The 14,834-nt window shown below is 40.0% G+C and overlaps 1 protein-coding gene across 2 annotated transcripts in view; it reads left to right on the top strand.

Moving 5' to 3' along the window:
• The first annotated feature begins 1,234 nt into the window (after nt 1-1,234).
• Nucleotides 1,235-14,834, top strand: part of LOC105929667 (sodium channel protein type 3 subunit alpha) — a 42,365-nt gene continuing 28,765 nt past the window's right edge. Inside the window, exons 1-10 of one of the 2 annotated variants that reach the window (XM_036125318.1) lie at nt 1,235-1,442; nt 4,044-4,200; nt 4,274-4,411; nt 8,933-9,051; nt 9,312-9,398; nt 11,659-11,784; nt 12,404-12,492; nt 14,071-14,328; nt 14,482-14,539; nt 14,610-14,751. In XM_036125318.1, coding sequence (XP_035981211.1) covers nt 1,363-1,442; nt 4,044-4,200; nt 4,274-4,411; nt 8,933-9,051; nt 9,312-9,398; nt 11,659-11,784; nt 12,404-12,492; nt 14,071-14,328; nt 14,482-14,539; nt 14,610-14,751 — 1,254 coding nt within the window. In that variant the 5' untranslated portion in view covers nt 1,235-1,362. The remainder of the gene's footprint in view (nt 1,443-4,043; nt 4,201-4,273; nt 4,412-8,932; nt 9,052-9,311; nt 9,399-11,658; nt 11,785-12,403; nt 12,493-14,070; nt 14,329-14,481; nt 14,540-14,609; nt 14,752-14,834) is intronic. The other variant, XM_036125314.1, reaches the window with a different exon arrangement.

Raw genomic sequence — 14,834 nt, 5'->3', positions numbered from 1 at the left:
TTGTTTAACAGTATATGTATTGTAAAATGTGAGCGGGTTTGAAATAAACTTTTGAAATGAAATGAAGGTTGATTACTCATCTAAAAGTGTAGAAAAAACTGGATGATTGGTTGCAAATTGGAAGACAATAAAGTTCTTCTCAAATGACAAAGATGCAGCTCTCAGCATGGACAACAATTCAGAGCCTGTTGTCAAATGGACAGATACCAAAACTGTCTCTGGTGAGCTTGCTTGTCTCTGTTGATCCTATCGGCCAAAGGGGCCGGAAGACTGTGTCAGTGAGCACCACTCACATGGGAGGAGTGGATTTGTCACACTCTGGCAAAGTCACACCTCTGGTACCTGACCCTATTTAGGCAGATAGGGGACATTCCTGTCAACAAGGCATGCCTTCTCCACCTCTGTGGTGCCGCAGCACTGGATCAGAAATGCCAGGGTCTGAAGAACTTTAGGCTAGATGTTGCCAGAGGTCTCATCTATCCTGAAAAGTGGTCCAGACGATTCCCCTCTACAGGATTGGGACATCCACCAACAGGATCCATCAAGCAGCCTGAAGTCTTTAGGGGTCTGGGTGATATGCGACACGCTGAGATTGGCCACGTCCATGTCCTGTCAGTAGAGGAACAATGCAGGATATGAATGTATGTTGAGACCTCAATTATGTGCCAGAAGTGCAAAGTGAGGCTTTGCATTGTTACTGGCATAAACGCTCGCTAGTGTTTCCTCAGTTTTCATTGACCCAGTGGAGATGTTAGTAGCTGATGAACCTCATTCAGAGAGAAATGAGGAGGAATTTGGATGACTGCAAGTTTACTTTTGATATAAATGTTGTTTTTTGGTTCAAAGATAGCAGTTCAAGCACGTTTAGCTTTCAAAATAAGTTGCTCGTTTTTGTCCCAATTAAAATTTTCTCACTTTGTCCCACTTTTTAACAACAACAAAAAACATAATGCAAAACTAATGCATTGTTTAGAATATTTTACCATTTGTAATGACAACTATGTCAAACTGTTATTTTCTTAAATCCCTAAATGTGCAATGTATTCTGAGAGATACAAACTGTAAATTAGAAAATAAAGGTCCAGTTAAAAGAAAAAAAAATATTGTGTGTCGTTTTAGCCTGGAAACTTCAGGAACTGGTTGTAAAAATGTATTTATATGTGTGCGTTTAAGGGTTGATGCTTTCAGGAAAGGGTGACTGGACACAAACATTGAGAAGCTCCTCCCACACACAAAGAGAGAAAAACAAGAAACTACATGAAGTCTAAAAGACTCAGAGAGAAGAACAGTTGCAGAAAGACAAACTGGAGCTGGGAGACACAAACTGGGACAGACCGAGACTGACAGAGGAGGCTGTGGAAAATGTCCTGGTTTGACTTTTGGAGCAGCAGGATGCAGCGAGCAGAACATAAGAGAACTGCAATGTTAAACCCCTCACAGAGGTGAGTCTGTCTGCAGAAACCTCCTTTGCTCTGTTCTGTTCTGTTCCGACATGAAATTCTGACCTTTAGGAGGATTTCATTCTGTGTTCTTTGCGATATTGCTGGTTCTAATCTGTTTTGCTCAGACCAATTGCTTCAGCATGTGGGCTTTGGAGTTGGAGTTACTCCTCCCAGATCCTCTGCCTGCAGAGGGGCTTCACTGTGGGGTCCTAGTTAACGACCACTGCACATACAAAGAGCTCCACCTTCCCATGCGAAGGCCCATTGGAATGTAAACCAGTTACACTCAGAAAGAAAAGTGTAGTTTTAAATTACTAAGTGTGAAATAGATCAAATCTAAAATCCTGGAGGACCAAGAAACTGATCTGTTTTCAGAACTGTTTAAAACAGGACGGGCCAAATCAAGAAATCTGTGTCAATGGACAATTATCAAATTTAATAGATGTTGTGGAGATTGTCCCTACTGACCTTTGTTGAGCAATCGGCTCTGAAGCCTGTTTGTGAAGCAGCTTCTTTGTCCGTGGAGAGCAGGAAGAGGAGAGAGTGTCCTGGAGGTTGATTAGATTAGTTCAGCTAAATGCTCTGAAGGCTCAGAGAATCCAGAATATTCACGTCCGGCAGAAATAAACTGTCAGAGGTGCATTGGTAGAGGGTGATCAGACCCGCAGACTGTTTTCCTTGTTTCAGCGTCTGTTGTTGACCTTCTGTCATGGAGCCCAGAACCAGTCATGGTGGAGGTTTCATTCAGCTTGTTACTCAGATTGACCAGAATACATTGATCCAACACAGAAACCCTTCAGAGAACAAGAAACACTTTCAATGTAAACGCAAAACACAGTGCACACAGTCTAGTTAAAAAGAAACATGTCAATGCATGACAAAGCTGAACTAGTACAAGGAAGGGTTAGCATGCTGCTGGTCTAAACCTGCGCCCCTTTTTCAACTCATTGGTGTTTTGTTTTATGTCTGACTGATGTCAACATTACAGTGAGCTGACATTCAGCCCGTAGCATAAATCTCAGTGTTCAATCCAACCAGAGGTCTAACTACTTGGGCAATGAAGGAGAAACTACTGTTAAATACACTGCAAAAACAGAACTTGAAATAAGTAAAAGGTTCTTAAACTTAGTGTATTTGTCCTTGTTTTGAGCAGGTAAATAAGACTATTTGCCAATGGAATAAGATTTTTGCACTTAAAAAAGGAACAATTCATCTCCATCACCTTATTTCAAGTGCAGGATGTCTAATTATCTCGTTTTAGGGGTCAAAATACTCATTCCATTGGCAAATAATCTTATTTACCTGCTCATATCAAGGACAAATACACTAAGTTTAAGAACATTTTACTTATTTTTAGATCCGTTTTTGCAGTGTAATCAGTTGCTCGCTCTATTTAGTTTCCGATGATTTGAAAGTGTTTTCATAATTAGATTCATAATCATATGTAAGTTGTGTCAAGTTAACGGTTGTTTAGCGGGGTAGCTTAGCATATTGTATTGAGGTAAGTAGGGTTCGTTACCATAGCTTTAGACTGCAGTTTTGGTTTCCCACACTTCTACAGTCTGTGCCTCTATATGCCCAACCTCTATCCCAAGGGATAAAAACTCCAGACACACCCCTGGTTTCTATGAGAAAAGAACCCAACACAGAACTGGAAGAATTAAATTCACATTGATAAAAACCAACAAATATTGCACTCCATTTACTTGGAAGTGCGGTGGTGGCGCAGGGGTAAGGTGCACGGCCCACAATGTGTTTTAAGGTCACATTTTATTGCTAAATCTTTGTCTTCTTTGAAGCCGTGCTGAACTGCTCAACTGTCGGTGGCAATTCCTTATTGCCACTACTGTTCAAATTATGCTATTGAGAATAACGCTGTTCTATGCATTATTTTGTGCATCTAAACAGCGCTGAAACATTCACGTCTTATGAACACCGAAATGTAGTATGAGTACGTCTGACTAAATGTTATATAAATAACAGAGAACTGCTAAAAACAGTCAAAGTATAAAGTTTTACTCAACGTTGCTGTGAGTGGCGGCCACCTTATTGCCCCTACTTTCCGACTTGTAATTTTGACTTTAGGGGCCGTTCCAGCTGAAATGTTCTTCCCTGAGGTTGGAAATTTTTATTTCTAAGGACAAATAGAACTCACCATAAAGCTATAACTAAGCACAGATAACAAATGCTTTTATACAATACCCAACATCACAATTGTAAGACTAAAATAAAGCTAAAAATGTAAGAATCTATGACATTATTGAACTGGCCCTCAATACAGGTTCAAAGGACAAAACAAACAACCAAAATCAAGATAAAAATGCAAGTGAAACACATGGATCAGTGGGAAAATGGCCAAACAGAACATGAACAGACATAGAAATCCTCTAACAAACTACCACAGCGTAACACCTGGAGTGCTATACATCATGACGTGAGCAGTAAGTAATGGGAGTGTCAGCAGCTCCACGCATCATAATTTCCTTTTTCTTAAGAGCAAAATTATGCTGACACTCAAAGGTGAGGAGGATGCCACCTGGTGTTGCTGCTTTATTTAACGTGAACCAAATTAACAGTCATTGCTTTGTAATACCTGCACAGAAACCAGTTACACGGCAACCATGAAGTTCGAGCGGAGCTACGGAACGAGACAATGACGTCTCTGCTGCCCCCTGTTGGTAAGGAGGTCTTCAGACGCTTCACACCAGCCTCACTGGAAGAGAGCAAACAAGAACAAGAAGCTGAGAAGGACAAAAAGGTAAAGGTGCACATTCAGTCAATCCAGTGAGACGCGTTACAACTTTCACTTACTGCACCTGAATTTATCCTAGAAACCAGAAAAGGACAAGCCCAAACCAGCCAATCACCTAAAGGCAGGGAGACCCCTCCCTTTTATTTATGGGGACCCACCCCCCGAGCTTCTCAGCACCCCTCTGGAGGATCTGGATCCCTTCTACCATTCTCAGAAGGTTAGTCTCATTTCTCCTGTCAGCAGGTAAACTACGGTGTTAGATAATGTTCTGGGCCCCGAAAATCTGAAGTATTGTGTAATTACAGTTTTTCTCCATTGGTTTGAATACTTTCTTGAAACAGCAGTTCCATTCTCCAAATAACTTGGAGAAACCTCCAAACCACTTGGCAATTCAAATTAAAAAATACTTGATTTATCCCAAAGGGAAATTAAATGTTTATGTAACTTATTTTGTCAAGGAGTTATTCTAGATGGTGATGGCAGTGGGCTGAAAAGATCTTCTGTTTTACAACCAATCTGACCAAGCCAATGACTGAAGAGACTCTGTTTTCCAATGATAGTTTAATGAAGAGGATGTTCAGGATTGTCAAGTGTCTCAATGCATCTGTACAAATGATGAAGTGCAAATAGCCTAATGTTTGCACATTTTTCAAATGAATAGATCTTGGTGACCTAACCTGATTAGATGATTCTCAATCTAATGGCTCTTCTCTCCTATATATCTGATATGTCAGCAGAATATCATTGTATAATTTATCACATGCTGTTGAATTGTCAAAATTAGTCAAGGACATAATACCATGAATACTATTTATGTCTCTTGAACATTTCAAGATTCATGACAGTAATTGACTGTGAGGGGAAACTTAAACTATATGAAGGAGGAGTTTCACGCATCTCGATGATCAATCAAACGGTATGTGCATTTACTTACCTGACAGGTGCCATCCATGACTGTGAGTGCTGCCAAACATGTAGGCCTATAAATAGAGCTTGACCAAGACCAGTACAAGTTCTGAACATGGAGGCACCAGGGCAAGTAAATGAACAAGGGCAACACCCTGCTCACAGGAAGATGAAGAAGAAGAAGAGGAGTGAGGGTGCAAGATGATGGGATTGGAGGAAGAAGCCAAGGAGCACGAAGACACCCGGCTGTCCCGGAGAACATTTGTCCCTCAATCATAGACCATGTTGTCAACCATCGCCTTCCGACGGCAGACGAAGGTCGCCGGGTGCAGCCCGATGTGCCTTTCTTTACAGTCTCCTCCATCATCCAAACCTTTTGAAGGGAAACATGTATGTACAGTACTCAGTCAATGATGGAGTAGTATGCTGTGTAGGACAGGGCACTGTGCATAAACCAAGAAATGTAGGGCCTGGTTCTCTACTCATCCAAGAATAGCCATGTAGTTACTACCACCTTACACTTCTTCCCTGAATCCTTTTGAAGAGTATTTCTCTGCTTGGAGGTAGAGAGGATATGGACATTGGGCTCGAGATCAAAGTTCCCTGCTCCAAGCAATGGATGCTGCGTGTGGAGACATTACAGAAGATCAGTTTAGGGGATGGTTGCGGCATGCACATTATTTCTTCCCTCGCGCATTACAAAGGAGAATATGCGTTGTGATGTGAATGAGAATCTGTGACCAGACAGACAGCAGCATGTGAAACAAAAAAACAAAATAAACAAAATGACAATTAAAGATAGTTGAAAAACATCATCAGAATGATTCAGTGAATACTGGTTCACTGCAGATCTAAGTTAGAGAACCATAGTTCACCTTAAAGAAAGTGGAATGAGTTTAAATAAGCTTGACTAATTTAGAACAACATTTGGTATGTGTTTCAACACATTCACAATGCAAATTCCAAGTTAAACAAAAAATTATTTGAGAAAATAACATTTTAAAGAATGAATAACACTGTGAATGGACGATGTTTGGGCACATCCTGTGGTCAATGTTTACATTAGCTTGGGTTTAATTCTAATGTTACACAAACACCACTAAATCGACATTAATGTTCCCTATTTATGCTGCAACGCTATGTTTAAAAATAAACCGAAGTTGTGTTTACTAAGGCCGTAGCCATAAGTTATCCAGAAGCTAGTAGCGGCTAATGCTAGTGGATATTCTGTGCTAATTTAAAAGACTTTTAAATTCTATTTGGTCGGGATGAGCAGACCGGACAACACAAACATTGGTATCCCAGCGGTGTATAACCCTTATGGAAATAAAGTTTGTTATAACCGTATAAACATACTCAAACACATCAGCAAAGCTTTGTTTCCAGAATGCTAGCAGAAGCTAGCCTATAAGTTCCAGGACTTTTTCTTACAAAGTCAAACCATATAACAAACGGATTTAAAGGGACAGTGTGTATTAAGATTTACTACCATCTAGTAGTGCACTTAATGAGATACAAATGACCAGTTAAGTGCAAAATAACTACTATGGAAGCTACAGAGTGTCATAAATGTGACAATGGACAGTCAGAATACGGCTGAAAGCACGGACAGTCTCCTGCTGATATGACTTCAGTGAATAACAGCAGCAACTGAAAACGGTTGCAACGGAGCTCATCAAATATTAGCTAATTAACAAACTTGCCATCTATGCTGGGAGGACAGTTGCTGGACCACACTGCCTTTTTCTAACATACCGGCAAAATAAACTTCACTGTTATATTGAATTAACTTACCTGTCCAGCAGAAAGCTGCAACCTCCATATCCGTTTTGAATTCCCACTCCCCCATGAACTGTCCCCGCTCCACCCGGTAAAAGCTATGCTAATATACACTCTCATTTGTCCATGATTATTACTTATTTTTCTTTTCTTGGTTACTTTCTTTTACGTCTCGTTGCGCAAAGAGTACGGATGGTCTTCCATTTCAACAGAAAACTGCAAATAGAATGGTCTACTTTCGTCTTTGCTTGTTCTATGCTCCTCTTCCGCTGACATATTCCGCTTCTGCTGTATATGAACACATCTTCATATACAGGTAAACGTATAAGACTTACAGTTTTGTTCCCTTTCAGCTACTGTAATCAAAAATGGCGAAGCAACATGACGTCTTTCGTTGGGTGCAGCGCCACCTATGTATTTCTAAACTACTCATTCTAAGTTATGAGAATGCTTTTGGTGCGATTGTTATTAGACTTTTGTGGAATATGAATTTATGAAAGCAATTCTTGATTTTTGCTAGTAAAAAAAACAGTTACTCAATGTCCCTTTAAGGCTCAGCAGAAAGCGTGGCTAGGACAGACCATAAAATAAAAGGGTTTAGTGTGTAATAAGTTTCCAGATCTGTTTCTTGGTGGTTTAACAGTTTTTTAGTTTTATAGGAATTAGAGAGTTTTCTCACCTCAAACCATGCATACTGCTCAGTGATATTTTGAGTTGGATCTACCTGACTTTTCAGTTTGATGCAGTCAGCAGTCTGCTTTTATGATTTTCTTCTACTATACTGATAATTACAGTCCTAGAGCTAGAGGCTGTGATCTCTGGAGAACCTGTTTACCCTGTTTGGTCGGCTGTTTTAATGTTCAGCCAAAGCAGTTCCAACAGTGTCAATTTGCTGAACGTTGTTAAGGAGCTTGGTTGTTGGTGTTGTTAGTGAACCGTTAATGGTCTCTAATGGTGCATTACTAGAACGACTCAGCAAACTGAACTAAATTCTGGCAGTGCTCCTCCTGCTCCTCCTTGCACAAAGGCAGAGGTGGCGGTCCATGCGGGGTTGTTGCCCTCCTTTGGCCTCCTCCACTGAACTGTCTCCTGGTAGCGCCTCCATGCTCTGGACACTACGCTGTTAGACACAACAAACCTTCTGGCCACAGCTGGCATTGATGTGCCGTCCTGGATAAGTTGCACTACCTGAGCCACTTGTGTGGGTTGTAGACTCCGTCTCATGCTACCACTAGAGCCAAAGCACCGCCACCATTCAAAAGTGACAAAACATCAGCCAAAAAGCACAGGAACAGGGAAGTGGTCTGTGGTCACCACCTGCTGCCCATGTCCTCACTAAGACTAAGAAAGTAGAGCACATAACCCCAGTTCTAAAGTCATTACGCTGGCTCCCTGTATTTCAGAGAATAGACTTTAAAATACTTCTGTTAGTCTATAAATCCCTAAATGGCTTAGCACCTAAATACATCACAGACTTGTTATCAGTGTATGAACTTTCCAGACCACTAAGGTCTTCTGGCTCCAGCCTACTCTGCATACCGAGAACCAGAACTAAACAAGGAGAAGCAGCATTTAGTTCCTATGCTCCGCTTATCTGGAACAAACTTCCAGAAAATTGTAAAGGTGCGGAAAGCCTGAGTTCCTTTAAATCAAGATTAAAAACACATTTGTTTAAGATTGCCTTCAACTGTTCTAGTTAACTGAATCACCACTTTTTTGTTCTTTTTTCTATCTACATTTTATTCCTCCTTGCTTTTATTCTGTTTTATTTTTCTATATTTTAATCATGTAAAGCACTTTGCATTGTCTTTGTACTGAATTGTGCTATATAAATAAATTTGCCTTGCCTTGCCTTGCCTTGCCTTGCAGAACCACTCCTTTATTGTCTGACCCCTCGCCTGAGACTATTGGCCATTATACTCTATCAGGAAATAAAGCTCCTGACAAAATAACGCACAGGATCATGGGTGGCAATTCAACAGAGGGTAAAATAAAACTTATGTTAGTAATGGCAGTGTGTTAAATTTAAACTGTCTGACCTTGTTCTCTGCAGACCTTCGTCGTGCTCTGTACACCAAAGATCATCCACAGGTTTAATGCTGAGTCCGCCTGCTACCTGCTCAGTCCGTTCAACCGTCTGAGGACCTCCGCCATCAAGATCCTCCTCCACCAATATCCTTCACACCCATACTTGTTTGTTAGGGGTTTTTCTGCTGGATTTTATTTATTTTTTGTTAATATTTCTTGAGGTTTCCCAAGTTGATTTTGTGCTGATGTTTCTTTGTGGGCTTTTGTTCCAGTAATGCATGTTTTTTTTGCTGGATCTTTATGTTTTTGTGTTGTTTTCTGCTTGTACTGGGTAGTTTTCATGTGTTTTTTGTGTGTTTGTTATTTTTTGGAGACATGTTTCATTTTTTCTGAACAGTAGACACATTGTTCAGTGTGATCCTCATCCTGACGATTTTAACCAACTGTATATTCATGACGTTCAGCGATTCATTGCTGACCAGAAGTGTGGAGTGAGTACACAATGGCACAAACACAAGCCTAACACACATACACCAACACATATATCTGAGTGGCTGCTCTCCCTGAACCACAGCGATACACGATAAAAGGAAAAAACAGTAGTTCACCCATATTAAGTGAAGCCTGTCAGATCATAACCTATTTAAAAGTTGTTGTTCTGCTTAAAAGTGTTGGAATACGTACTTCAGATGCCATCCATCCATCCATCCATTTTCCAAACCGCTTATCCCTCATGGGGTCGCGGGGTTGCTGGTGCCTATCTCCAGCGTTCACTGGGCGAGAGGCGGGGTACACCCTGGACAGGTCGCCAGTCTGTCGCAGGGCAACACAGAGAGACAAACAGGACAAACAACCATTCACACACACTCACACCTAAGGACAATTTAGGGAAGCCAATTAACCTGACAGTCATGTTTTTGGACTGTGGGAGGAAGCCGGAGTACCCGGAGAGAACCCACGCATGCACAGGGAGAACATGCAAACTCCATGCAGAAAGACCCAGGGGTGTACTCGAACCCAGGACCTTCTTGCTGCAAGGCAACAGTGCTACCCACTGCGCCACTGTGCAGCCTACTTCAGATGCAAATTACTAAAAAAATGTATCTGAATTATTCAAAGGAAAAAATAAAATAATCTGGAACAGTCATGGCCTAATAATAGGGAGCACCAGGGCCCCATCAAAAATGCAGGAACATGTGTAGGCACAGTAAACATAAATAAAATAAAAGCAATATTAATCATATTTGTTCTTTTATAAAATATATCTGGCATTTGATTTTTCAGCTTTTCCATTCCAATTGGGTTAATTTTAGGTTGTCTTAATGTTTTAATGTTTTGGGTTGCTGTCCAGATGAGTGTGTATAACTATTTTTAAATTTTTGGCTTGCATGTGATGTCATGATTGTCTCTAATTGGGTATTACTTATAGTTTTTTCATGGTGCACAAGTCTGCACTCGTTACCAATCAGCGCTTTTTGTGTCCTTCTTCATTCAATTAGATTTTTAATCCTTCATGCTTGTAAATCACAGTCACAGCCCAGTTTAGATGCATGAATGTCACTCAAACATGATGGAAAAGGAAGAGTCAGAAAACAACAACAAGACAAGAGAGAATGGTGGCCGTGAAAGAAACCTTGGATTTATTTAATGAATTATAATTTCTCAAGGCTTTTACTGGAAGAAAATAACAACTACAGGAATTTGAACTTGACCAACCATGTTTAAAAATCCAGCAGCAGGGAAGTGACCATAGGTGGATTATTGTTCATGTTTATTGTTATGTTGCAATCCATCCTCTCCAGGGCAGCCTATTTATCACCCCCATTATTATCAGCTGCCACTGATCTGGAAAGAGCTAAATAGTTTAACACATAAAGAACAAATTGTAAAAGTTAAATCACAGTTGGCAAATTACTAGCAGATTTAAAGGTAGAGTCTGTGATTTTACCAGAAGTTTCCCCAAGTCCCCTTTTGAATAACTGCACATGCGAAAGACCGTCTTCTCTTCTGTTCCGCTCCTTAGGGGGATCATGCAAAGAAATCTACCAAATCCATACTGGTCATTTTTATTTCTTTCGGAGGCCTTCCTCTTCCTCTCTTAAACTTGTATGCAGTTCACTTCTTGCGACTCTCAGCCATGTTCATAGTATGCGTGAGAGCAGCGGAGCTAAAATGAACGCCAAAGCTAACCTCAGAGCTAACCGCTAAGCTAACTAGATATACTCTCAGGCATTACATGAGAACGTCAGAATGATTGCCATGTGGGACAACCAATAGATACGGTGATTCCCCAAGAACTTGAGGGACAGATGGGGGTGAGAGCAAGAGGAAAACTCTGACCGATTCCTGCTCTTTGGTGCAAAGGGCAGGAATCGGTCAGAGTTTTTACAGGCCTGCAGCTTCCACAGAAATTAATTTTTTTAAGTCCTTTTTCTGAATACATAAGGTATTGACTACTGTCCGGATGGAAGGACCATTTTACCCAGCATAACAAAAAGTGTTTCTGAACAGGATAACAAACTGTAGTTTTTAATTGCTTCTTTGTATATTATGTTGAAGTTCTGGCTGGGAAGCTGTTCCCTCATATATGCTGTAATTCTTTGTGACATTCATTCCTTTAGGATCAGAAAAATGGTGGAATTTGTGTATTAAAGTTATAAACAGTTTCAACAAACACATATCTAGGGATATTTATGGCTTAGATTCTACATCATATTCTATAGATGTTTTACATCCACTTTGTGTTGACAGGTATGTGTTCTTGATCATCTACACCTTTGAGGTCCTCGTGAAGCTTTTGTCCAGGGGAGTCTGCTGTGGACAATTCACCTTCCTCAGAGATCCCTGGAACTGGTTGGATGTCCTCAACATCACTGCGTAAAGAACCCCTCCCCACAATAAAAAAATAAAATGCAAAAACACTCTTAATGCATAAACCTTATACACACCTAATAAAGTAACAGCTAAAACACACCAAATACATTTAGCTTGCACACCTGAAAGATATCAGATAAATATCTCAGACATAAACCTGACTGGTTTGCCTGATACACACTCCTGATATTTAGTTCTGAATAAAAAAAAGGCGTGTAATCATAAAGGGAAATCACATTTTGCATCTAAAATTATTCCCGTTACTTCATAAAGTCGTAGATGGTGATGGCTACAGACAGGAAGGATCCTCTGGTACAATCTCTGCTACAGTTTTTGCATTTCAGTTTTGTAAACAGCAAGCTCACGGTAGTTTAATGATACTCTTCATTTTATGAAGCATCCTTTGCACAATCATCTGCAGATTGTCCAGAGTAGTTCCCCTACAGGAGCTGGCCTTTTAAATCAAAATGGCTGAAATGCTTCTACCATAATAGGGATGGCAGTGACAGTGGCAACCACACACAAGTATTACTGATGAGAAAAAGATTGTTTTCTCCACAGTAATTTTACACAAGATCTGTATAATCTTATATTTAATGACAACGGTTTCTGTTTTTTTCAGGTCTTTTACAACAATATGTGTTCCTCTGACTAAACTAGATGCTTTGAAAACAATTCCTCGTGTACTGAAGCTCTTCAGCTACACACCAGGTTAGTGTGTGCTTGGTTTTTGTCGTCTGTATAGGACCTTTTTTGGTTAAAAAAAATTACCTCATTAAACATGATAATTATGAGAACCAAAGCCTGGTGTTTATGTGATGAAAAGTGTTTTTAGGTTGGGATTTGGGCTAAACTGTGCAGTAAGATTAAGATAAAAAAACTAGTAATCCCTAATAACAGCACTTTTTGCATTCTATTTAATTTCATAGCAAGTAAAGCCACATATACCCAGTGACATTTGCTCAAAAACAGGTGCACCAAAATCACACTGGAAATTTGCAAACTGGATGTTCTTATTTTAAAAAGAAAACCCTATTGTAAGTAATGTTGGATTTACAATCAAATACCCATCCCTTTTCTACAAAACATCTGGCTAAGGTACTTTCTTTGTTCAGTTGAAATATTGCATGCTTTTTTTTATTGGTCAGCAAGAAAACACAACTTTGTAATTTTAAAGTTGTATATTACTGACCCGCCAGTACTTTTGCTTTGAAGATTTTGGTCAAAATGACAGAAAGTTTGGTCACCCCCGTCTCTGTTCCATTCAGTCAGAGTTAGTGTCAGTCAGCACGAGTCGCTACATTTTAGATTAGATTAGATTCAATTAGATTCAACTTTATTGTCATTACACAGGTACAGGTACAAGGCAACGAAATGCGGTTTAGGTCTAACCAGAAGTGCAATAGCAGCAAGTGCAGGATAAACAATGGTTCCATAAGTACAGGACATGGGTTATTACTGAATAAAATATAGAGATGGATACTATTATAAACAGAATTTTACTGATAGATTTGCCCTATGAGTATAATATATAGATAACTAGTATTGTGAACTAAATTTACAGCTGGATATGTACCGAATGTAATATACAGGTGGATATTACTATGAATAGAGTTTTACAGATATGTACAATAGCATAATATACAGATGATTGTTATTATAATAGAGTTTACATGTACTATGCATATATGTACAGAAGGCTATTACTATAGGCAGAATTGTGAGCACGATATACAGGTAGCTGCTACTCTAAAATGAATAAATAAAGTTTGGACAGAAGCTATTTAAATTAAAGGGCAGTGGAAGGTAATTGCATATTACAGTTAAAGTACGGTATTGCAAATGTATATGTAAACAATTGGTACTGTGAATAAACAGTAAGCAGTGCAAATCAATATTCAGTCAAGGTGAGTAGCGCAAGATGCATGCAAACAGTTGTTGCAATAGTAACATTTGTCAGTATGAACCAGTATGTGTCTGTCAGTGTGTTGCCATGTAAAGCTGTGTCAATCTCAGTCAGTTTAATTCAGTCTGAGCCACCGTGTAGCAGTGTAAGCAAATTTAAGTTAGTGTCGGTGTCATTCAATTTGAGTCATCATGTTTCAGTGTGGGTCAGTATAAGTGTTAGTAGGTTTGGGTCAGTAATTGAGGGTGTAAGTCAGTTTTGAGTCAGAATCCATCAGTGGGAGCCAGTGTTTGTCAATGCCAGTATGTGTTAGAGCTTGTGTATTGTGATTCTGTTAGAGGTCAAATGTGTCAGTCTTAGAAAGTGTTATGCTCTACCCTCAGGTCTGAAGAAGACAACTGAAAGGCTTGTGAGATCATTGAAGGGGCTGGCTCACGTCCTGGTCCTGACTGCGTTCATCCTCAGTATCTTAGCTCTGATTGGCACAGAGTTTTTCATGGGTGTCCTCAGACATAAATGTGTCTCATTATTCTCGTTTCAAATAATGCATGAACCGACCACTCTGCCACCTGAGCACAACTTCACTGAAGCATCTATTGGCTATGGGTACTTTTACTACCAGGAATACATCAACAACCCAGGTATGAGGTTGATATCTGGAGTTCTCATGTGTTTTTACATGTTTTACAAAAGTTTCTGGGTCTATCGATGTGTTTTTATTATATCTTGGGTCCTTTGATTTCAGCTCATTGGACATTTCACTAATGAAACCTATATATGTCTGTGTCTGGCAGAAAACTTCTATGTCCGGAATCATGAGCCTCTGTTATGTGGGAACGCCTCAGATGCTGGGTATGTAAACGCCACAGCAGCTTCTTCAGAAGTCAACAGCAACAATGATAGCGTTTGATGATGTTTCCAGGGTCTGTCCCACGGACTTCACCTGTTTGAAGGCTGGGATGAGTCCAGACGACGGATACATCAACTTTGACATGTTTAGTATGTCTCTGCTGAGTGTGTTCAGACTGCTGACACAGGACTTGTGGGGACAACTGGTGCAGTTAGTAAGGACCAAGCTGGTCCCAGTGCTGAAACTGGGCCTGGTATATTTTTCTTCCTTTCTCTCTTATATTTATCCTCCTATCTC

Source organism: Fundulus heteroclitus, chromosome 2 (assembly GCF_011125445.2).
Source record: "Fundulus heteroclitus isolate FHET01 chromosome 2, MU-UCD_Fhet_4.1, whole genome shotgun sequence".
NCBI classification, from domain to species: Eukaryota; Metazoa; Chordata; class Actinopteri; order Cyprinodontiformes; family Fundulidae; genus Fundulus; species Fundulus heteroclitus.
This window is presented reverse-complemented; position numbering and strand designations above follow the sequence as displayed.